The 24051-nt window shown below is 34.0% G+C and overlaps 1 protein-coding gene across 2 annotated transcripts in view; it reads right to left on the bottom strand.

Moving 5' to 3' along the window:
* Positions 1–24051, bottom strand: part of NME7 (NME/NM23 family member 7) — a 222994-nt gene that overhangs the window by 161304 nt on the left and 37639 nt on the right. For both annotated transcript variants that reach the window (XM_017868462.1, XM_017868461.1), the window contains exons 3-6: positions 23713–23879; positions 11610–11720; positions 5084–5134; positions 497–704 (exon numbers count right to left, since the gene is read on the bottom strand). In XM_017868462.1, the coding sequence (XP_017723951.1) occupies positions 497–704; positions 5084–5134; positions 11610–11720; positions 23713–23879 (537 nt within the window). The remainder of the gene's footprint in view (positions 1–496; positions 705–5083; positions 5135–11609; positions 11721–23712; positions 23880–24051) is intronic.

The raw sequence follows: 24051 nt of genomic DNA, 5'->3' as shown, positions 1-24051 counted from the left end.
TATTTATATGGATTTAAAAATAAGGAGTAGAGAAACTTTCATAAACACTAGGTATATATAGGAAAATAATAAGATGTTAAGCATGAAAGTACAGTGTTAGGTCTGAATCAAAAGGTAATATCTCCAATTGTATCTTCTTTATAATATCTCCAATTATATCTTCTTTTTAATATCTGCTAGCCATAAACTGGTATTCTTACATGAATTCAATAATTCAAACATTTAGGATCCTCAGTAATTTAAGTCTTTGGAACAAGAAACAGGATGAGAAGTGTTTTATTGGAGAAAACTTACATTGATCATGATCAGGTTACCAGTTCACAAAGGAGACATACTGAAACACTGTTTGACACTAGGCAAAATGTCAAAGGTTTTCTCTACTACTAGATCAGTGGCATAAATCCACCCTAAGTCACCAGTGACAGAAATGCTTTACTTTCATATAAAACATTTAAAAGAACTAGAAGAGAATTAAAATATTTTTAAAACTCCTTACTCTGGCCGCAGAAGCAAAAGAATCAGGGCCATGCGCTGCATTTCTTATGCCATCTGTTCCAAAGAGGGCTCTAATGCTTCCAGAAGCATCTGTGCGTGCCACCCCAGAGTTTGCAGGTCCCAGCAGTCTTTTCCATTCACATATAGCATCATCTCTTAAAATCTCCATGGCAATAACAGGACCAGTTGTAATAAACTGGATCAGCTCACTGCAAAACACATAGAAGATTAGTTTGCTTCTTTGTTCTGTTGACCTAGTTATCTATCTTAACAACAGGATATATTTAAATTGGATTATTTCAACATAGACATGAATATTAATAATCTTAGAACCATTGAGAATAGTTAATTTTACATGGGCAGGAGAAATTTTTCATAAATTGACTGTCTTGCAGTGGCTCAATTCACTTCAGATCACTAGTAATGTCAAATTACTGTTAGCAGAAAAATCACTGTTCTGTTAAATTAAGACTATTTCATGACTTAAAATGCATATTGTTGACCTATGCTTTTCCCAGTGCTCTAACAGGTACAGAGGATTTTCCTTTTTATTTACATGTGTTTACCACTGCAGTCAAGTACAATTTCACAATATACAAATTGATGATAGGGATGGATGCCTTGTAACATATTTTTAGAAAGAATTTATTAATTTTTTGTGTAAAACTATTAGAATTCAAAGACTGACAAAGAACTCTCTCAATCAATAAACACTGAGTTGGTTTGGTGATTTAAAAAAAAAAACCCAGCAGGCTTCAAGAAATATCCTTTTATTAGTGTAAAACTACTCTGGGTTATTTCTGTATTAAATTATTAAAGCTTATGCATAGGTTCTTGATTAAAATCTAGCACTGAGTCACAGTCCCCAAGGTATAAAAAACAATATCTCATTTTATTTTCTACTTTTATATGTATACAGGATGCAATGACAAGTTTAACTATGAAATAAGTGACATCCTCCCTCTGACTGTATTAAGCAGGGACATAGTACTTTTTAGAGTAAGCCCATGTTTTTCTCTCATCCAAAGTAGAGAGAAGAGACCCTCCTGGAGAAAGGAGCATGGTGTGACAGGCTGTTTTGTGCCCACTAACTTATGACTATTTTTTACACATTTCCTTCCACCCTGTACCATGTTATATGTCACCTCTCCTCAGTACTTTCTTTTTAAAACACTCTCATTCGTTTTGAAGAATATTTCTAAGAAATAGTATGTACAAAAAAGTATTCTTATCTTCTACCCTAAGAAGTCTATAATAACTCCTTATACATTTTCTGCCAAACCTTTGATGCCAAAACAAACAAAACCCCCAAGACCAACCATTAGATTAAAAAAACCCAAATCAAGGGAGCAAACCATGTTTATTCACTCAGTGAGCATTTAATAATTACCTACAACATATCAGCCTCTGTACCATAAAAAAAAATGCCCCCTTCAAGACACTTACAATCTAATGCACTATTAATACAGAATTCTCAAAACACACAATCAAACAAGCCTATGAACATGGCATGTAACAATACAGGGAATGATGTGCCTGATCATAGATACTGTTTCATGCAATTACTTCACCTAGTCTATTGTTACATCATTCTCATTAACAGTCAACTAGTTTATCCATTCTTATAATAAAATTTACTGCATGCAAGTCACATATAAATCATTAGACTAGGAGTTGTAATTCAATTCTATAAACATATACAAAGTTTATACCAAAAGATAATTTCCACCAATTTTCTAGAAAATTGTATACGGCTATTCCAACAAGACTTAGGAATATTTTATAATGCTTGATTTGAAATAATCCATAGCATAATAATTTTCTTATATAAAATTTTTTTTTAAAACCCACTACTCAGTGCAGGATATCAAATAACATGTCTACCGTGGCCATTTCATTTGGCTGATATAACATTCTTTCTTATTAGAAGTGTAAATACTCTTTGTCTGTCAACAGTAACATGAGTATGCAAAATATTCACTTAAATTTAATTACATGTCAAATATTTAGAATATATAGATTCAGTGTAACATAGTATTTGTTATATGTCAAGGAACAAAATATATATCAAACTATTTAAAATAGAAGGGTTCCATGAACATTGCTTTTATGTATACAAGACTACCAAAATAATTTAAAAGTACAACAGGCTACAGTAACCAAAATAGCATGGTACTGGTACAAAAACAGACACATAGATCACTGGAACATAATAGAGAACCCAGAAATAAAGCCACACATCTACAGCCATCTGAACTTTGACAAAGTCAACAAAAATAAGCAATGGGGAAAGGATTCTCTATTCAATAAATGGTGCTGGTATACCTATCAAGCCATAAGTGGAAGAATGAAACTGGCCCCCTAATTTTAACCATATACAAAACTTCACTCAAGATGGATTAAAGATTTGAAAGTAAGACCTCAAACTGTAAGAATCCTAGAAGAAAACCTAGGAAATACCATTCTGGACATTGGCCTTGGGAAAGAATTTATGACTAAGTCCTCAAAAGTAACGGCAACAAAAACAAAAATTGACAAGTGGGACTAAAGAGCTTCTGCACAGAAAGCTTCTGCACTAGCAATAGAGTAAAAAGACAACCTACAAAATGGGAGAAAATATTCGCAAACTATGCATTCAACAAAGGACAAATATGCAGAATCTGTAAGGACCTTAAACAATCAAACAAGCATGAAACAACCCCACTAAAAAAAATGAGCAAAAGACATGAATACACACTTCTCAAAAGAACATACAAGCAGCCAATAAGCATATGAAAAAATGCTCAATATCACTAATCATCAGAGAAATGCAAATCAAAACCACAATGAGATACCATCTCACACCAGTCAGAATGGCTACTATTAAAAAGTCAAAAAATAAACATGCTGGCAAGACTACAGAGAAAAGAGAATGCTTATACACTGTTGGTGGGAATGTTAATTACTCCAGACACTGTGGAAAGCAGTGTGGATATTTCTCAAAGAACTTAAAACAGAGCTACCATTTGACCTAGCAATTCCATTACTGGGTATATACCCAAAGGAAAAGAAATTCTACCGAAAAGACACATGCACTCATACACTCATTGCTGTGCTATTCACAATAGCAAATACATGGAAATAACTCAAGTGCCCATCAGTGGTAGACTGGATAAAGAAAATGTGGTATATATATATAACACAGAACTCTACACAGCCATAAAAAAATAAAATCATGTCCTTGGCAACAATATGGACACAGTTGGAGGCCATAATCCTAAGCAAATGAATCCAGAAACAGAAAACCAAATACTGCATGTTCTCACTTACAAGTAGGAGCTAAACATTAAACGCACATGGACACAAATATGGGGATAATAGACACTGTAGACTACTAAAGGAGAGAATGCAGGTGGTGTGAAAAACTACCTATTGGGTATTATACTCTCTATCTGGATGATGGGATCCATACTCCAAACCTCAGCATCATACAATTTCTCATGTAACAAATCTGCATATGTATCCCCTGTATCTAAAATAGAAACTGAATCTTTTTTTAAAAAAAGTCAAAAAACAACAGATGCTGGGAAGTCTGTAGAGAAAGGGAACACTTATACACTGTCGACGGGAATGCAAATTAGTACCTCAACCACTGTAGAAAATAGTTTGGAGTTTTTTCAAAGGACTTGAAACAGAACTACCATTTGACCCTGAAATCCCATTACTGGTATATATCCAAAAGAAAACAAATATTTCTACCAAAAAGATACATGCACTTGCCTGTTCACTGCAGCACTATACACAATAGCAAAGACATGGAATCAACCTAGGCGCCTGTCAGTGGTGAAATGGATTAAAAAAATGTGGTACATATATATCATGGAATACCATGCTGCAACAAAAAAGAGTGAAATCATGGCCTCTGCAGCAACATGAATGGAGATGGAGGCCATTATCCTAAGCAAATTAACACAGAACAGAAAACCAAATACCATATGTTCTTCCTTGTAAGTGGGAACTAAATAATGGCTACTCGTGGACAATAATATCTACTGATGGCAACGACAGACACTGGGGACTATTAGAGTCGGAGAAAGGGAAGGGAGCAAGAATTGAAAAACTAAGTATTGGGTATTATGCTCAGTACCTGAGTAATGGGATCAATTGTACCCCAAACCTTAGCATCACACAATATACCCAGGTAACAAACCCACACATGTACCCCCTGAATCTAAAGTAAAAGTTGACATAAAAAATACAAATTAAAAAAATTAAAAGCCCCACAAACACAAAAGCATAACAAAAATATTGAACATCAAATATAATTATCACTCCATTTTAATCAGCCAAAATTTTAAAAGTTACCCTTCTTGTAATGTAAACAAATCATCCTATTTGCAACTAACTAAAGTTTAAGATTTTAATGATAAAATATAGGAATTCTTAATAAAAAGACAGAGTGCAATTCTTAGAATTCTGTGCAGTTGCAAGATGTTGCTATGGCCCTTCTGACAGATTATTTTCATGTAATAAATTTTAAAAATATAACTCCATAGTTTACCAGGATATTCTCCTTTATATGCCACTAATCCCCAAATTAAGGACCTACTTGAAAAAGGGCCTTGATTGGTGATCTACGTGAAAATCCAATGCTTCTTTCCTATAAAATAATCAAAATGCCAATAGTTAAGAATTATAAAAGAAAACACTTATTACTTTAGCTTACATTAATGAAATAAAGATAAAATCCTCTCAATCTATACTAATTCATATTTTAATTAATAATTTTCACCAAATATTCTGTCAAAGCCTCTCTTTTAAAATATTTTGTAAGTATGAGTAATAGCGATGTAAATAAAAATTAACGTAGGAGGCAATATTTACTTTTCTACTTATGTTATATATGGTCTATCTTCTTCTTCTTTTTTTTTTCTTTCAGATTGAGTCACCCAGGCCAGAATGCAGTGGCACGATCTTGGCGCTTGCTACAACCTCCACCTCCTGGGTTCAAGCAGTTCTCCTGTTTCAGCCTCCCAGGTCACTGGAATTACAGGTGTATGCCACAATGCCTGGCTAATTTTTGTACTTTTACTAGAGACGGGGTTTTACCACGCTGGCCAGGCTGGTGGTCTCAAACGCCTGACCTCAGGTGATCCACCCACCTCGGCCTCTCAAAGTGCTGGAATTACAGGCATGAGCCACCACACCTGGCCTTATCTATCTTTTTTCACAGCATCCTGAATATTCTAGAAACAAAGGTTAATATTTGACCAATGAGAATACTTGTTTTTTAAAGTCTAAATAAGTTGCATCCAAAAAATGCAAAGCCATCTTCTAATTAAAAATTTGTCACTTTTTTTCCACAGGCTTTAAACTTAAGAGTTTAGGCTAGAATTTTAACTTAATGTTTACAGCTTTTTTTCTTAGCTAGGTCTCTCCAAAGGAAAGACTATACAGTCGTGTTTTTAAAAGCTGCCTGAGAAATTCTGTATCTTAATTTGTTTTAATTTTATTGGTTACTAATGCTTTAACTGACATCACCAAAAAAGGGGAGAATATGGAAACATTTAGAATTCAGAGTTTATTAATTGTAACAGGGATTTACTTTTTACATTCATATTGCCACTAAAGAATATCTACACAGGCAATAAAAGAATGCACTTTAAACTGATTAGCTAAAAACTCTAAAAATCTTTTTTTTAAAGCAAACCAGGTGACTCTCCTAAAACTGTGTAGTTTTCTTAAAGGCTTTGAACTGGGTTCACAGTATGTGACAAATATATGTAAACATTAACTACTTTTAAAAACTGGAAAGTGTTCCCTAGCAAAGAATCAACCTTTCAGGCTTGAGAATTAATTTAATATGCAATGCTTTTAAGATTTTATCAGCATATTACAAAATGAATTTATATAACAAGTTACATCACACATACTCTCATTCTAACCAAATGTACTTAAACATTCATTTGGCTATGAAGAGATTATGAAATATGTAATGCCAATATAGAGAACAAAATTCATTCTGAGACATGGAAAGGAGAAAAAATTCTAATTTTTCTAGAGCCAATTACAGCCATGATTAAATTATTCTATTTATTCCTTACAACAATACATTGAAATAGGTGTGATCACCTTCATTTTACATTTGAAAAGAATAAAGTTCAGCATGGTTACATAACTTGTCCAGTTCACAAAGCTAGTAAGGACAAGACAAGAAGATTTGAACCTAAAGCTCTCTGCAAATTTCTGACTGCTTATGCTCTTGCTACTACTAACTGCAGAACAACATTCCAGAGGGTAAATAGAAAAACTCACAAAAAAAGAGATATGTATATATTGCATTCCAGTCTAAAATGGAGTAAAACTGAATGACTGAAAAACTCACATGGAGAATAAATTAGAAGAGTTAGCAGAAGAACACTAAAACAACCAATTCTAAACTTTTCAAACACACAAAAAAACTGAACTACAAGAAAGGAAAAAAAAACCATAATCTTGAACATCCTTGAAAAGAAAAACCTCAATCCATTACTAAAAATGCTTCATTGTTTTCATCCAACATGTCCCTGATTCCATAGTTATCTCCATTCAAAATCTAAAATTGAAACCAGGATGAGAGTTCATAAATGTTTTCCCATCATTCTTACCTAATTCTTTGCTTAAAAGGTTTAGAAGGAGAGAGGTATTAACAAGTGAATCACTATCTAGAGAAGTTTTTTGTTATTGTTTTGTTATGTTTTGTTGTGTTTTTATAAAGAAACTAACTGTTCTTTCACAAGGATCTATCCATTAACTCTTTCAAGAAATAGTTACTTAATGCCTACCTTCCTTGTGGCACTGATCCAAGAACTAGAATTACAAAGTCATAAAGAACTCAGCAGCTATCTTCTGGATATTACATCATGGGCGAACTGACATTTGAACAAACAATTTTAGAAAAGATGCATACATTGTGAGAAATTCCTCCAGGTGAGTTTCTCTCTTCTAACTTGTCTTATTGGGTATGCCAAGAATGCAAGGACCTGACTGATCTTTATCAGTGTCATTTCTCAGGATTGTGTTTGCAACAAGCAACCTTGAGGGATAAGGTAAAGCCTCTCTTCAGTATAAAGAGTTAGGCTTGTTTATTGCTTGCTAATAGAACAGCTGGTAACCCAAGTTCACTCCTCCTCAGTTGTGATGCCACCCTCTACATACACAGTATACACCTGGGCCTAGGTCATTTTATTCCTACAGGATATGGAGGCAAGGAGAACCAATATAAACACGATGCTCATGCTGCTTGCTCTACCATAATAGTCTTTTGTCTCTGACTCAGAAGTCTCATGTCATCTGCTAACATCCATGGAAGAATTACAGGTAACTTCCTAGCTTATAAATTGGATGAAATCCCAAGCTCACCATACTAATAAAAATACATGAACTGATATGAATGATTACATAAGCAGTTAAGTTTTCTTGGGAATTAGTTTCCATGAGACACCTGAGTTGGTTCTGAATGATGAATAGGAATGGACTAGACAGAAGACAAGGCAGAGCATTCAAGACAGTACAATATTACGTACAAAAGAACTGAGATGGGATAAAGCACAACATGTTCAGGGAACTGAAACCTAAGTATCCTCTTAGAGCTATTACAGTAGGTGAGTCCAGATGACTAAGAGTCTTGTATACTCCATCAAAGAGCTCGTCTGCTTGTCCATTTCTTCCTGCATATGGGAAACCACTGACAGATTTAAGGAAGGGAGTGGTAACATGTTCAAATTTTCATTCTATAAGGTTCATTCTAGTGTCAATAAGAAAATGGCATGGAGCAATCTTTAGGTAGGAAATGAGCCATCAAGGAATAGAAGGTAGTAAGTCAAGAAGTAGACAAATCAGTCAGTAGCCTATTTTGATACTTTGAAAGCCTGAATATGAATCTATAAAATGCCTAAACTAAGGTGCTGCAATAGGAATCATAAGGAGAGTATTGCTCCCAGAGATATACAGAAAGCAGAAGTAAAAATATTTATAAATCAGGTAGGTATGAGGAATGGGGGAGCAGCAAGATGAATCTAGGATCACTTTCAGATTGACAGTTGTAGAGAGAGGTCAAGGCTGAAGATGTATTTGGAATTCATCTATAAGTAAGTGGTAGGTGATCATTTGGACATGGATGGGACTACTCAAGCAAAATTGTAAAGAAAAGTACAACAAGCTGGATGCAGTGGCTCATGCCTGTAATTCTAGCACTTTGGGAGTACAAGGCAGGAGACTCACTTGAGGCCAGTTCGAGACTAGCCTGGGCAACAAAGCGAGACCACATTTCTGGAGGAATACCTAATCAAAATCATAGTGACAGTCACTGAGATAGGAAAGCAAATAGAACAGAGCCCTGTATGATCACTCACAGAGATGCTGAAGTCATCCCAACTGTCAGGAGACACTGGAATAGAAGGAGACTATAACTTTAAACAAAGTGTCCAAATCTTTAACAAATGTGGAGTTTGTGAACTGTAGAATGGAAATGAGGCTCAGTGGGTGGTAAAACAACGAAATAACATGAATTTCCAAGGATGAAGAAGAGGACAGATTTTTAGGAGAGAGCTAAAACACGCTATATCATGACCCTGTGACACAAGAAACATTCCTGGGTGAGCAGCCTACAGGACTAAAAGGAAAGGGATGTCCCTGGAGAAGGGTCAGATTTCAACTAAACTAAAAGTGTGTGGGCAAGGATACACTCTGTTAAGACACTATGGACATAGGGATATTTGTTCACAATGAAACTTGATTTCTAGAGGGTCCAGTGAAAATGATTTGGTAAGAGATTTGTGTTCAGAAGACTATGAGAAAAGGAAATGTATAACTACAAATGAATAGGTGTGTTAAGTAATTAGAAGGGTTTGCATCTGTGGTACTCCAAAGAATGAAGTGTTTCGTAAGGCATGGGTGGAATTAACAAGATTTAAGGTTTCAAAGAAACTAGCAAATGTACACCCTATGGTGCTCTTGAAGTGTTCGCTGGTTTTAGCATCTTTCTTCATGTGCTATAGGGCCATTATGATAAACAAATAGCATCTTTACCACCGGAAGATGGATACCAAGTCATCAGACACTGGAAGTATAGAGATGCTAAACTCCTGTAACCCTCATCACAACTTTATGAGATAGGTACTATTATAAATCCCATTTTGCAAACGAAGAAATAAACACAGTGGTAAATTGTTCAGTCACACACCTAGTAAGTAGCACAGTTACAAGCAATCTGGTCTAAATACTGTGCTCTGAAATGTAAGCCTCCTCTCTCTCTAGAAAATATGTAAACTAGGAGATCATACAAAAGGAAAATATTCCAATTAAACATGTCATTATCAGGGTAAAATGGAGGGTGTTGTGTTCAAGTTTCTTGGAATCAGATGTATTGAAGCTGACTTGAATGTCTACTGCTCCCCACTGTCCCTGCTCTCACAGAAACAAAAATGCAACTGACCCATGGAATAAATCCAGAAATAAATGATTTATTGAAGCATTAAGAAGATAGCTGACCAAAAACAAACAAAAACGAGTGGAGAAACATAAGAATACTATTGGAGCCAGATCTGCCTAACTGCTACATTCCTGTCCCTAGAGACACTCTGTGTTACACTCAGCCAACCAGAGTGTGATCCCAGGAAACAAAGGCCTCTGCCCTATACTCATCTCCCTTCTTCATCTTCCAGAATGTTTCAGTCTTTGCTTTGTCTACTTGATAAGAAATTTTTTTCAACATGTGTCCAATATCATGGAACAATCATTAGATTTTTTTCTAAAGGATCTCTAAAAAAAACTGAAGAGAAGGTTTTCCCTATCCTTTGTTTATACATTGGTAATACTCTCCTTGCCACTCTCATGGGGTTAGAGTTACTTACTTCACCATAGAAAGGGATAAATAGAATGTATAAGTCTTATTTTCACTAAATAACTTAGAAAATATGTGGTTAAATGGGTTGGATTGCTTTTTAGATAGGTATATTTACCTATCTAGGTAAAAAATAAATAGGTATATTTATCTATTATTTATAATAAGAAGAGCTAAATGTAAACATTTCCAAATGCATCATCTTTGGAAATCTCAACAATAACATCCTCTTGTCAAATAAAAATAATCAGACATTCATTTCCTCTATTAATTTTATACAGTGTGTTATCTTTATATATTAAGAAAAGATTATAATTATCAAGCATTGGTGTTATAAAAGCAGATGGGGTTTTGAAAGACAATAATAATTAAATGAGGCATGCATAATTTGACATTATGATATGTCAAATTATGCATATGATATGATATGCATAATTACTGAGACTTCAGTGGTTATTTATGCATCTGATTTCTTATTGTCTTATTGCTGTTTCTTTCTTCTTTTCCTTTTTGTTGCCTGGTGTAATGACTACATGACAGCTGAATTTCTACCCTGTCCTAACTTTACTTATCTTTAAGAAACAGGACTTCTGCAATAAAAAGTTCCCTTTACAACCAGACCAGCTTAGACTGGTTAGAACTGAGATAGGCAACCAAATGACATCAAAAAGATCTCGGGCTTCATTATAATCTCATTTTCATACTATATGATACGCCCACCAGCACCATGACAGCTGAAAATGACCATGACAATGACCGGAAAAGGCCATAAAAAGACAAAAAGGAAAGCAGCACTCCAATTCACCATCAATTGTGAAACCGATGGAAGTTCACCACCAATTTCCAGAAAAGAAATGCATGCTGCTCCTCTTGCTTTTTATGTCCTTTATTAGAGAAGTCCTTTATTTTAATCCCCTCACCCTTCACTAGTTGAGAAGTTGATTTGTGAGCCACGCTCCTGTTTCTCAATTCCATGGACACTGAATAAAGCCTGCACTACTTGATACCCACTTTTGGTTTTGTGTATAGGCTTCATGAAACTGAACAGGAAAAGATCCCATCTTTTGGGGGCCGGCTTTGTCAGTAACATTCTAGATGAACTCCTGTCAGTTCCCATTTTGGTAAGGTTACTATTCTATTCTTGGTCATTCAATAGGAGTTTTTTAAATTTTAAACAATGACTAGAAAGATAGAAAATGACTTTTTAAAAAGTAATCAGACATTACATAACTGAAAATGATCAAAAAATTACCTTGAAAGCATCATCATTTTGAGTTTGGTTATAGTAAATCCAGCTTTGTTTATAATTTCAATTATTTCTCCAGCCTTTGATATTGCATCTGGTTTAATTAGGGCTAGCGTTCTATAAGGAAACAAAAAATAAGTTTGCAAATAAAAATAAAACTAGATCAACAGTTTTTATTTATAATTCCCAAGCAGCAGTAGTTTTCTTAACAATCATCCTAGATCATCAAAATTTGAAATTAATTATATAGAAAAGTGTATTAAAGACATCCCTTAAAAACTTACACAAAGTAAGTGTAGTATTCTTCCCATGAATATCAAAATTAGATACTAAACTTGGAGGGGGGGAAGTTTAGGAAAAAAAGCACTAAAATTGTTATTTTTAATGTATCCGAATGAGAAAACACAGGCATTTAGAATCTCCAGTTCTTAGAATACATTTTGTACAAAGGACTAATCTCTAAAACATTGCATTAAATATATTATGAGCTTGGTTTCTGATCTCTTAGACTTCAACATATGTACACTATATAGTCAGTTCACCACTGATTTGGAAATAATTATAAATTCTTCCATTGATTCTTTATTCATAACATAGGTGATTGCATGAAGAATCAAATGTCTTCTTATACAACAATGTATATGAATAGGTAACAACATGCTAACTTTTAAAATCATGCTCTTCTCCAAGAGGATACATCAGAACAATGCAATGCACTCTCCCCCTCTGAAGATTCAGAATTAAGAGCAATTTGGAGATGAAGATCACCTGAGGGTCCTCATTTTACTGATGAGGAAACTAGGCCTACCAAGGTAACATGCCAGAGGTTACACAACTGATCAGCAGCATTCTCAGGACAAAACACCCAGCTCACCAGATTCCTAGGTCTGTCCTTCCATGTCACAAATAATGTTACTATTAATATTATTAAAAAGGGGCATCATCACCAAATTCTCAAGAATATTATTTGCAAACGTAATATAAAAATTATATTAGCTGGAGTAATTCTGCTTTTGTGATAAAGAATTGCTGCCACTTTCCCCTCTGCACTTCCAATTGCTCTTATAACACTGGCATTAATTCAAGGAATCCATAAAAGGAGAATGGTTGGTCTTTTCATTGTTGGATTTTTTTCACCAATAAGACAAAGTTAGCTCAGGATAAAATTCAAATATCCTTACTTAAATTGGATATAGCTTATGGCTGAGGTTTAAAACTGTAATAACAAAAGAAATTGTTCATCTTAGTGTGTTTATTACAAATTATACCAGATAATGCTTTTCTTTGTTTTAAAGCAGATGAGTCAGTTACATTACTTTATATTGTCTAGCTTCATTGAAAACACACTTAAGACTCTTCACTTTTTAATTCATATTATTTAAATATTTTAAACCAAACTAACCTATAAACTGTTTATGCTCAACTCTGGAAGAACATTTCACTGACCATGGCTGTTAAAGAAAATATAAAACATGGCAGTAGTCATCAATGTGTATAAACAAGAAGCAATGTGAAAAGTCTAAAATTGACAAACAGCTTAAAATGTAATTTGATTTTCTCTTAAATGCCTACGAGAGACAAAAGATTGATTATGTGATAAATGACTCTAAAGAAATTCCTCTGTTACGTCTTTGCTGCTTAATTTTCAGTAAGTAATAGTAAATTGTATTTTGGAGGGAAAATAAGAGAAATGTCAGGCATCATATGTGTTAATTTCAAAATAACGACGGCACATGAAGAAACAATAGGGCAACAAAGATGTATCAGTAGTATCTCTGTTACCTGTAACTGCATAACAAACCATCCGAATATGTAGTGGCGTAAAACAACAATTTCCCAAGGTTCTGTAGGTAGGCTGTGCAGTGGTTTTACCAAGAATCATTCACACAGCTGTATTCAGCTAGTGGACCAGCTGGGGGCTCTGCTCAGCTGAGACAACTAGGCTTTTCTCTCCTGTAGTCCTTAAGGAAGCTAGACCAGGGCTCTTCAAATACCACCACACAGCAACCAATGTACAGGCAATTGTCAAGTGTCCCCTTGAGTCATGTTTGCTGACATCTCTTTGGCCAATGCAAGTCACGTGGTCAAGCTCAGCGTCATTATGAGAGAAAACCACGAGGTATGATTCATTGAGAGCCATCAGTGTAACAATCTACCACTTTGTAATCCTCTTGCCTGCGCTGAGGCAAGCACTGTAAGATGCAGCATGAGATACTCTCAAAAGAAAACAAAAAATTTTAAAAACCACTATTTAAGATTAAAACTTATTAGCAATACACAGTAAGTACTTCTTGTGAAAAAACAGTTTGGCCAGCCTTCACGAACCCAGAATATGGATTTCCAGAAAAAAAAACAATTCTTACAGAGCTATGCAATAAATGTCTTCATCAGGTTCTGAGCAAAAATTGCAGCAAACATATTTCCGAGACAGATGACTGACTGCTATACAATAAATGTCCCAGATAGTATATAGTGCTATTGCTATGTAATAACGTCTTAGATAGCACAGTGCTACGGACTCTTCAAATGCCATTGACCAAAAAGAATAAATATGCAAACTTTCATCTATGCTAATGTATATAACTATTCTAAAAGGTATTCATATTTGTCTTAAGTATATAAAAACCTATTCTAAACATCAAGGCTAAATTTTGGTTTTCTCATGCTTCCCTTACAAGCATAACGTGTGTATCTGCCCCACGGATAAAGGAAAACTGTCTCAAATGAGGTACCTGTAATTTGGAGGAAAATTCAGTGAGTCAAGACTTTTGCTTGGCAACAATAGCAACATTATTCAGGACAATTCTTCCACCAAAAACTAAAAAAGTTGATATTTTAAAAAATCTTTTAAAATTAAAGATAAATTGACTAGATCATAAATAATTACTGGGACAAAAGTGAAAACAAAAAAAACAAAACAAAAGTAAGAATGAAAGGTAAGAATAAAAGTTGTTTTTGACTTGACAGCATTGCCTATCTGGAAAATCTGAACGTTGATTTGTAATACATCATTGGGAAAGGGTAACAGAACCCAAGAGATGATCCTTCCTAAACCAATTTGGGCCCAAAGGCTACACCATCCCCCTTAGGGTGAATCAGAAACAACCAAGTCTTGAACGGCAATACAAGTTCACATCATCTAAGCAGTCTCAAAACTTACAATTTTTGAACTACCAGTCATACCGACTGCTAATGCCTCTGGGAAAAAGACAGAAGCAAAGACAATTAATTCCCTCCTAGTAGGAAAGTAACGTCATCCTGTACCTCAAATAATTCATATGAAAATGCATATGACACATATAATATATACATATATGCAATACACCCACACATACACACATGGCAATCATACAGAAAGATAACCACACACACATACACACATACAGGGACAAGGTCAACATGAGGGAAAACCAGGAGAAACAACAGAAGAGAGACCCACAAATACTTTAGATACTAGGATAATCAGATAAAAACTTTAAAATATCTGTGCAAACTACGGTTAAAGGACTAAAAGACAAGTTACAAAATATTATCAAGCAATAGAAAACTATAAGCTACAAAACTGAATAAGTAAATCTGAAAAAGAAAATATTAGAATATCTTGTGATGAAAATACAATAATAAAAATGAGAACTAGATAAAGGGTTTGACAGAAGAAAGCAAATTCAGAATGAAGCACAGAAAAACAAAAAGATAAAACAGAGATAAGAAAATAGTTTCATGAATGTAAGTGAAATAAAGACATTTTCAGATGAGTGCAAACTGAAAGAGTTTTCTATTAATAAACATACTCAAAAGGAAATTACTTTTTTAAAATGTAATTTAAGCAAAGGTAAAATCATTCCAAACAGAATGTTTCAGATAAAAGAAAGGATAAAAAGCAAAACGTGAAGAAACCTAAATGAATACTGATTACATAAAACAATAATAGTAAATCATTAGGTTCATGGAAAACAAAACAAAACAAAAAAATACACAACAAAACAGCATATAATTCAGCAAAATCCCAGCAAAATTGAGCTAAAGTCTTCTGCGATTCTTAGATTTTCAAGAAGGAAGGTGAAAATATTAATTAGATTTAAGTTTCACCAAGTTAAGTACATATGTTGTAGTTTATAGTGTAAACACTAACTGTATGTAGAAAAAAAAAAAAAGATGAAAAAATCCTCAAGCAATCCAATCAATCAAAAGTAAGATAATAAAACAGGCAGAAGAAGAAAGCTCAGGATAAGATGTCAGAGTTAAAGCCAAGTATATTAGTAGTTACATTACAAATAAGTGCTCTACAGTAGATGCAGGTTATAAAATTGTATTTATAAAAAAATTTTTTAAAGATAATCTGATTGGATTTTAAAGCCTAGATGATGGGTTGAAAGGTGGAGCAAACCACCATGGCACATGTATACCTATGTAATAAACCTGCCCATTCTGCACACGTATCCCAGAACTTAAAGGAAAAAAGAAGATATAAAAAGCAAACAAACAACAATAAAAAAAAAACAATTAATGAAAGGCACACGTAGAATAGAATACTGAAAATCTAAAGTAAAAAGAATGGAAAAGGTATACCATGCGAATGTTAACTAAAAGAAAGCCAATGCAGCTATATTAATATCAGAGAAAGTAGACTTTAAAGTGAAAGGCATTGCTAGAGATGAAGATGGTCTCTTCATAGTAATAAAAGTTTCAGTTTACCAAGAAGATATAACAATTTAGATCACCTAGTAACATACCCTTAAAATTATAATATAAAGACTACATAACTACAAGAAGAAATAGACAAATGATAATTACATTAGAAAAGTTTAACAAAACCTTGGCAATTGATACAATAAGCTGCCCCAAAGTTAGTAAATATGTGAAAGATTTGAACATCACAATTCACAGACTTTACCTAATGGATGAATATATAAAACTATACAAAACAACTGCAGACTCAACATTCTTTTCTTTTCTTTCTTTCTTTTTTTTTTTTTTTCTTTTTTTTAGAGATGGAGTCTCGCTGTGTCACCCAGGCTGGAGTGCAGTGGTGCCATCTCAGCTCACTGCAACCTCCACCTCCTGGGTTCAAGCAATTCTCCCACCTCAGCCTCCCAAGCAGCTGGGACTACAGGAACATGCCACCACACCCGGCTAATTTTTGTAATTCTTTAGTAGAGACAAGGTTTCACCGTGTTGGCCAAGCTGGTCTCCAACTCCTGACCTCAAGCCTCCCAAAGTGCTGGGATTACAAGCATGAGCCACCACACTTGGACTAAACATTCTTTTCTAACACACATAGCTAATTAATAATTTACTATTCTAAGCCAGAGGCAAATCTCAACCAGTATGAAAGGCAAAAATCATGAAGAATATGTCCTCTAGACACATGCAATTCAGTTAGATTCCAATACAAAAAGAGAATAAACAAATCTCCATATGTTTGGAAATAAACATAATTCTAAATAAATAATAAACCAAAGAAGACAACACAAAGAAAGTAAAAAATATTTCTAACTGAATAAAAAATATATATCAAAAATAATAGGATATGATTATAAGCAGTATTTAGAAGGAAATTTATACCCTTAATTGCATATATTAAAATGTTAAAATTGATAGAATACATAATTCTGAAACTACTAATAGCAGAAAAGGAGAATAAAGAAAATTGGTCAGTAACCACCAACTTAGAATTGTGTGTCCAGCAATAGTACCATTAAAGAAAGAGGGTAAAATAAAAAACATGTGCAAATTAAAAAGAAACAGGTAGTTTACAATGAAGAAATGAAGGATAACAAGAAGAGAAATTATTCTAAAAGGACAGGTTGGTATGCAAGAAGAATTGGTGAACAAATGTTTAGGTAAATCCAAGCAAATATTGTTTCTATCAAAATAAATAAATAAATAAATAAAAGAATGTCTAACATGCAGGCAAAAAAAACTGAATGTCCAAAGACAACAACAATAATAACGAAACTATGTAAGGTTTAAGAGAGATTAGAGCTAAAGTGTCCTAAACTTGTTGTATCAATTGGGAGAGAGCCATGTTATTACAGAACTTTAAGTCAAATACATGAAAAAATTTCAAGCCCAACCAATAAAGAATAAGTATAAAAATCACATAACCTCTAAAGCAACAGAGAACATAGTAGGCAGAATAATACTACCCCTCAAAGATATCCATATCATAATCTCCAGAACCTTTAAATATGTTACCTCACCTGGCAAAAAGGACTTTGCAGAGGTGATTAAGATTACAGGCCTTGAGATAGTAGAGATTATTCTGGATTAATTCCCACTGGCCCAATCTCATCACATGAGTCCCTAAAATCAGAGAATCTTTACTAGCTTTAGAGAACCAGAGAGAGGTCAGTGTGGGGAGGACTCAGCATGCTATTGGTGGCTTTGAAGATGGAGAAAGGTGGCCCCAAACCAAGGAATGTGGATGGCTTCAAGATGTTGGAATACGCAAGGAAATCGGTTCTTTCCTAGAGCCTCAAGAGAAATGCAGCCTTATCAACACCTGATCTTTACCTGATGAGATCTGATTGGACTTCTGACAGAACTGTAATATCATAAATTTGTATTGTTTAAGTGACTAACTTGGTGGTAATTTGTTATAGCTTCAATAGAAAACCATAAAATATATATAAAAAAAAAAACTGAAGAGAGGAAGAAAAATTTCTTCAACTAATCCAAAGAAAAGGCAAGAAGAAAAAATAGAAAAAGAGCAAAACAATAAAATAGAAATATATACAAACATATCAATAATCACAGCATATTTAAATGTATATGTACTAACTATACCAATGAAAATATAAGGGTTCCAGATTAAATTTAAAAACAAACTATATGCTATTTACAAGAGATATAAGACATATCTTAAGCATAACAGGGCAAGTCTAAAAGAGATGGCAAAAAGATATTCATTAACCCAAATACACTATCAGTCAAACTCTTTCTAAAGAAAGATGGCTCAAGCTGGAGCTGGAAAGGAAATTGAACTCTAATCTGTTAACTGACCAAGGACCATATGACTGAGAATTGTAGAATGGAAAGGCAGAATTTTATCTTATTTTACAGAAAAAAATATCAATTTCTCCCTGGGAATTTAATAATGAGAAGGCATTTTTCATTGTATTATTTGGGAGGCAGCTGCACTGTTGTTGGGTCTGTCGTATAATCAATAGCATGCCATCTTGGACAATGATACTATAGGTAAGTAAAGAAGAGAAAAGATTGGGGTGAGTTTTAGCAAGGCCTTTGTTACTGAACTAAGGTGTTTCTCTTTGGGTGCCTTTCAGCAGCCAAAACTCAACTGCTCACCACTGGTTCTAGGACAATATACAAAGTAATAGTAATTGGTACTGAGGGAATGGTTTCCCAAAGGTGACAGCAAGACTAAACTAATATTCATCTGGTCTCTTCTCCGAGAAGTAGCCATAGTCTACTAGAGCATAGCAGCCAATTGGCTTAAAGGTATAAAACCCAGAAAACAACTAGGAATGTGTACCCTTGCTCCTCACGAGTAAAGTAACTTCCATCCCTGTTCCCATGAGAAAGTGCTCTCTCTACTTTTTCCATTTGCTCCTCCACATCTGGACATATTTAAGGGTTTCTGGTTATATGTGGCCCTACCTCTTTTTTCTCAGACCTGCAGGTCCTCAAGTAGGGGATTGTGTACAAGTAAGGGATAGCGTATTGTTCTCCTGCTTTCACATGTTAAGCATGTCGGAGTCAGAGTCCAGCACCTGCAGTGGAAGCCTGTTTCTCTCTAGTGCTCTCTCTCCTGTGCTCCATGGGCTGGGAGGCAGGATGAGAACGCTGAGCAAGTGTGCCCTCAGTTTGTTCTGTTGATCCACATTTTCCTCAGGTGGGCTTCTAAGTTCCAGATCAGTGTAAGGGAAGAGGAAATAGGATTAGAAAGAAAACCTCAACCATTCTCAAACACAGCTTTCACAAGACAGCCTAAATAAAATTAATACTTAATATTTTGATCTACATCTGTCTCCTGTGTTAGTTCTTCATCAGTTAGTAATTTGGAGGGAAGAATGGAGACTAACTGAGCTCAAGAGATGACAAGAGCTGTTTTAAGGAGGAATGTAAAAGATAAAAAAGAGAAGAGAAATAAGAGAGATTTATGACGGAGACAAGTAAATTGGTAAGATTAGGTCCCCATGTGGATTTAGGGATAAAACACATGTGGAACTCAAGGACAGATACCAATTTTCTAAGTATATAATTAGGTGAATGTTGTATTAGTGCATACATAAGTAGGTTTTTCAATGAAAGAGAATTAATTTAATTTTGAATTTGTTAATTAATTCAATTTTGGATTTTAAGTTCCTGTGAAAATCTACATGGAAAGGTTCAGGAAAAAGATTAAACATATGGTTTTACAGCTGGGGTGATGACATAAATTTGGAAAGCAACACATTGTTGAAGTCATGGAGTACATAGAATCCCTGGGAGGGTATATAGAATGAGAAAAAAAGGGCCATGAACAGAACCCTGGGGGAATACCAGGAGTCTTTTTTGCCTCTGAGAAGGAATGGCTCTGAGAAAAAAATAGCCAGAGAGATAGAAATGGAAGCAGTGGTAGGGGTGGGGGTGGTGAGGTGCCATAACAACCAGGGGAAGACAGAATAATAATTTTTAAAGTATTATAAACTTAATTTATTTATTCCAGTTGGGATGGAAGAACAGAAGAGGTACATTTTAGCATTTATTAAAATTAAATTATTTAATTAAAATTTTAATTTAATTTAAATTAATCCTGTTAAACTATATAATACTTGAACCCAAAAGTTGTTTCAAACTTGATATAGCCAAGATTTTATGACATTTCCTTCCAATGAAATTTCTTCAAACATGTATCTGATGATACTGGCAAATCTTCACATAGAAAAAATGTATAGTTCATATGAGTCAAATTCTAATATTAGAGAATGTATGTTCATCCATAAGAATTGTTAAACTACATAAGTCTAGAAAATATATAAAGTATTATTTCAGTACCTTTTAAAAAATTATCAATTAAGCAAATGCTTGGAATTTTGGGGCTGTATTTAAAAACTCAAAAGGTGATTTAGGTCAAAAGGTTATTTAGGTCAATCTCCCTACCTCCAGGGAGAAGTATTCTTAAGCCCCTTCCAAGCACAGGTCTCACCTAAAATATGGCTTTTAATCCACATACCATTTCAGTACATCTCCAAGAGGACAGGAAAATGCATACTGTGACTGAGTTCCTGCTGTGATGGAGCCTCAAATAACTTGGGCTTAGACCTTGGGATCAAGTTGACTTCATAATTTTTCTTCTGAAAAATAGTGGGGTCTTCCTTTCACTGAAAGTTAATAGATGGGCTCAAGAACTTCATGTATTTAACATCTACTATAATGTTGTTCACCCAACCTAGTGATGCCTTTATCCCTTTAATTTGATTAGGTGACTTGTTTTCTGGCTGACACTCAAAAGGAATGAGGATTGCTGAATGTAAATATGTGGCTCAGTATTTAAAATTAATGGATTTTTAAATAGGACACTAGCATTATTTTCATTGATTTTATAAACTTCTTACTAAAGATATAAGCTATCAAAGTAAACATTTAATACCTCACTTATCACATGGGGAATAGCTGTCTATTCATATAAAATTCCTCTATCATTCATACACATGCATACATGTACACACTGACTCATCATATGAGAACTATTTAATTATTTCTGCTTTGAGGTAATAAATTTTTAGAAAGACACAAATTGTATTGTGTCTCTACATCTAAACAACAGAATCATAACGTATCAATTCATTACTAGCTAAAATTAATATCAAAGACTGACTCATTGACAACTTGTAACCTTTATCCATTTGATTAGAGGATCTTTATAAAGAGAGGATAGAAATGTGAATCAAATGTCAGATTTCTACAGTCAAAGGGAATTGGAAAGCTGAAGCTAGTTCATGAGTTAAGCTGAATTATATTAAATTATCTGGATAACTGCTCCCCAGTTAGCTGACAGGCTCCATGGGGATCAATTTCACTCATCCTCCTCACTACTGAGGCTTTACTACAGAAAGAAAAGAGCTGAAAATGTAATTAGTTCATAAATTTTTTTCAACACTATACAAAACTGAGAACTAGATTAAATCAGTTGTTACACAGAAGGTGTTTCTGTGGAACGCTGATACGCATACACATATATTTCCATATGCTTACTTTTGGCCATTTAAATAAAACAATACATTTTTGAAACTCTTCGGTTTGGAGGAAGTTTATTTAAATTACCCAAATGGTTGCTGGATTTACTAACCCATATGCAATTAAGAAAGAATAAGAAAAGAAAATGGTGAATCAATTTGAGTCAGTAAAATATATACTACATATATTTTCAGTAACTATATTAAGCCCAAATACTTCAAATTTGTTTTTACATTAAAATAGAATTCTTCTGTTCATCCTGTTTTAAAATCAGTCCCATTCAACAGTATTTGCCAGCATATTAATTAGAGGTTTAGTAGAAAGAGAATGAATTTTAGAGAAAGACAAAACATGGTTTTCTGGTTTCCCTTTACTTTCTAGCTGTGTTACTGTGGACTAGTTACTTACCCATTCTATAAAATACATTTAACAACATTCACTTCAGTCAAATCATAGTTAAAATATAAAAATTATCATTTTATGGCTGGTATTTTATTTTTCTTAGGTCAGACTGTTAACCCTGCCTCTCTAACTCACTTATTTTGCTAGTTTAAATAAAAATTTAAAGTAGTCTTCAAGCCTGGGCAAGATAGCCAAAACCAATCTCCTGCAAAATACCAAAAAATTAGCCAGGCATAGTGGTGCACGGCTGTAGTTCCAGCTACCTGGGAGGCTGAGATGGGAGGATCACTTGGGCATGGGAAGTCAAGGGTGCAGTGGGCTTTGATCATGCCACTTCACTTCAGCCTGGGTGATGACAGAGTCAGACCCTGCCTAAAAAAATAATTAAATAGAATAAAGCAGTCTTGAACTGAGGTGTATGTAAAGTGCATATCAGAGTGTCTGGCATATATTATGTGCTCCATAAATGAATGCTACATATATTTATTAGTTTTAAATAAAGGAATTATGGTTGGCATTTCCTTAATTCCATAGACTTTTACATAAGATCTCACAACATTAAAAGATTCCTGTTTATTTATCTAATACCTGAAATTTTTGTCCTTATTTGTCCTTATTTCAAAATATTTATCTAATTTTGAAATTTTTGTTTCAAAGAAAGTGTTTGGTCTTCCTTTGTTACGAGGCATTCACCACCCCTCTGATCCATTACCATTTGTGTACTAACACCCACACTGAGAATCCAATCACCTCAAGAACCATAAAGTGCTTATATAGAAAGACTATGGAAGTCACAGAAAGAGATATCATATTACTATGAGAGTGATTCAGATGTTAGGCAATCAACTAGTCATTTGAGTAGCAGATCTCAAAAAACAGTTTTATTGATTTGTTTTCCCTATTGAATTAAATCATTTTTGGAACCTTTTATACATATAGCCTTAAATTCTACAAATAATCCCTATTTTAATTACAGCACCAATCACTCTACAGTAAAAAAAAGAATCCCCAAACCATACAAAATATAAGCTACAGAAATTAGAGCCAAGAGAGATGACAAAGGACTTAAGTTTTCATTTCAAATATAATTAATTCTTGTCTCAGAAAGTTGAAATTCATAAATGTGGAGACTGAAAATTAAAAAGTCATCTTGATAATACTGAAAATCAATATTCAGAAGGAAAACATCAGAAGTCCTTGTTTTCTATAAGTCTAATTTTCAGCTGTATCTACAAGTTGTTCTTTCTCGCTTCCATTTTTTTCTTAGCCCCTTTTACAGATGACTGTATCTCTGAGATGTGCTAAGTGCCATAGGAGACATAAATATGAATTAAATCAGATGAGACATGTACAACAACGATATTATCAATTTTTTTTAATTGAAAAAAAGAAAAAGACAGAATGAAGACAACCATTTTCCAGGTCCTATCTATCCTCATATGGTTAAATACTCCCAGTCTTGATTCAGATTGACTTTGAACCCAAAGTTAGAGAATGTAAAAAGATTATATAATTGTTTTCTTACTTTTCTTTCCTACTGCCCAGCTGGCGAGCTGTATATTGATCCCCATAGTCAATTAATACCAATTGTCGAGAAAAGACATTCACTTTGTTGCCTATAAATAAATCTTCCAAGTGCAGGCTATCATATTTGGTCCGCTTTAAAAAGGTGCGATGATTCTTTACATCATGCTAGAACCAGACACAAGAATATAACAAACAAACAAACAAAATTTATGAATAAGGAAAGTTAATCTTATCATAAGGTAGAAATAATTCTTAATTCTGTCTTATCAAAGATAAGTTATATTGTTTCTTTTTTGTTACAAATATAAATCATAATTTTAATTACTTCTATATTTCT

The sequence above is a fragment of the Rhinopithecus bieti genome, unplaced genomic scaffold, assembly GCF_001698545.2.
Source record: "Rhinopithecus bieti isolate Rb0 unplaced genomic scaffold, ASM169854v2 scaffold_4101, whole genome shotgun sequence".
Lineage (NCBI taxonomy): Eukaryota > Metazoa > Chordata > Mammalia > Primates > Cercopithecidae > Rhinopithecus > Rhinopithecus bieti.
Note: the sequence above shows the minus strand (reverse complement) of the source record. Positions and strands in the feature narration are given on the sequence as shown.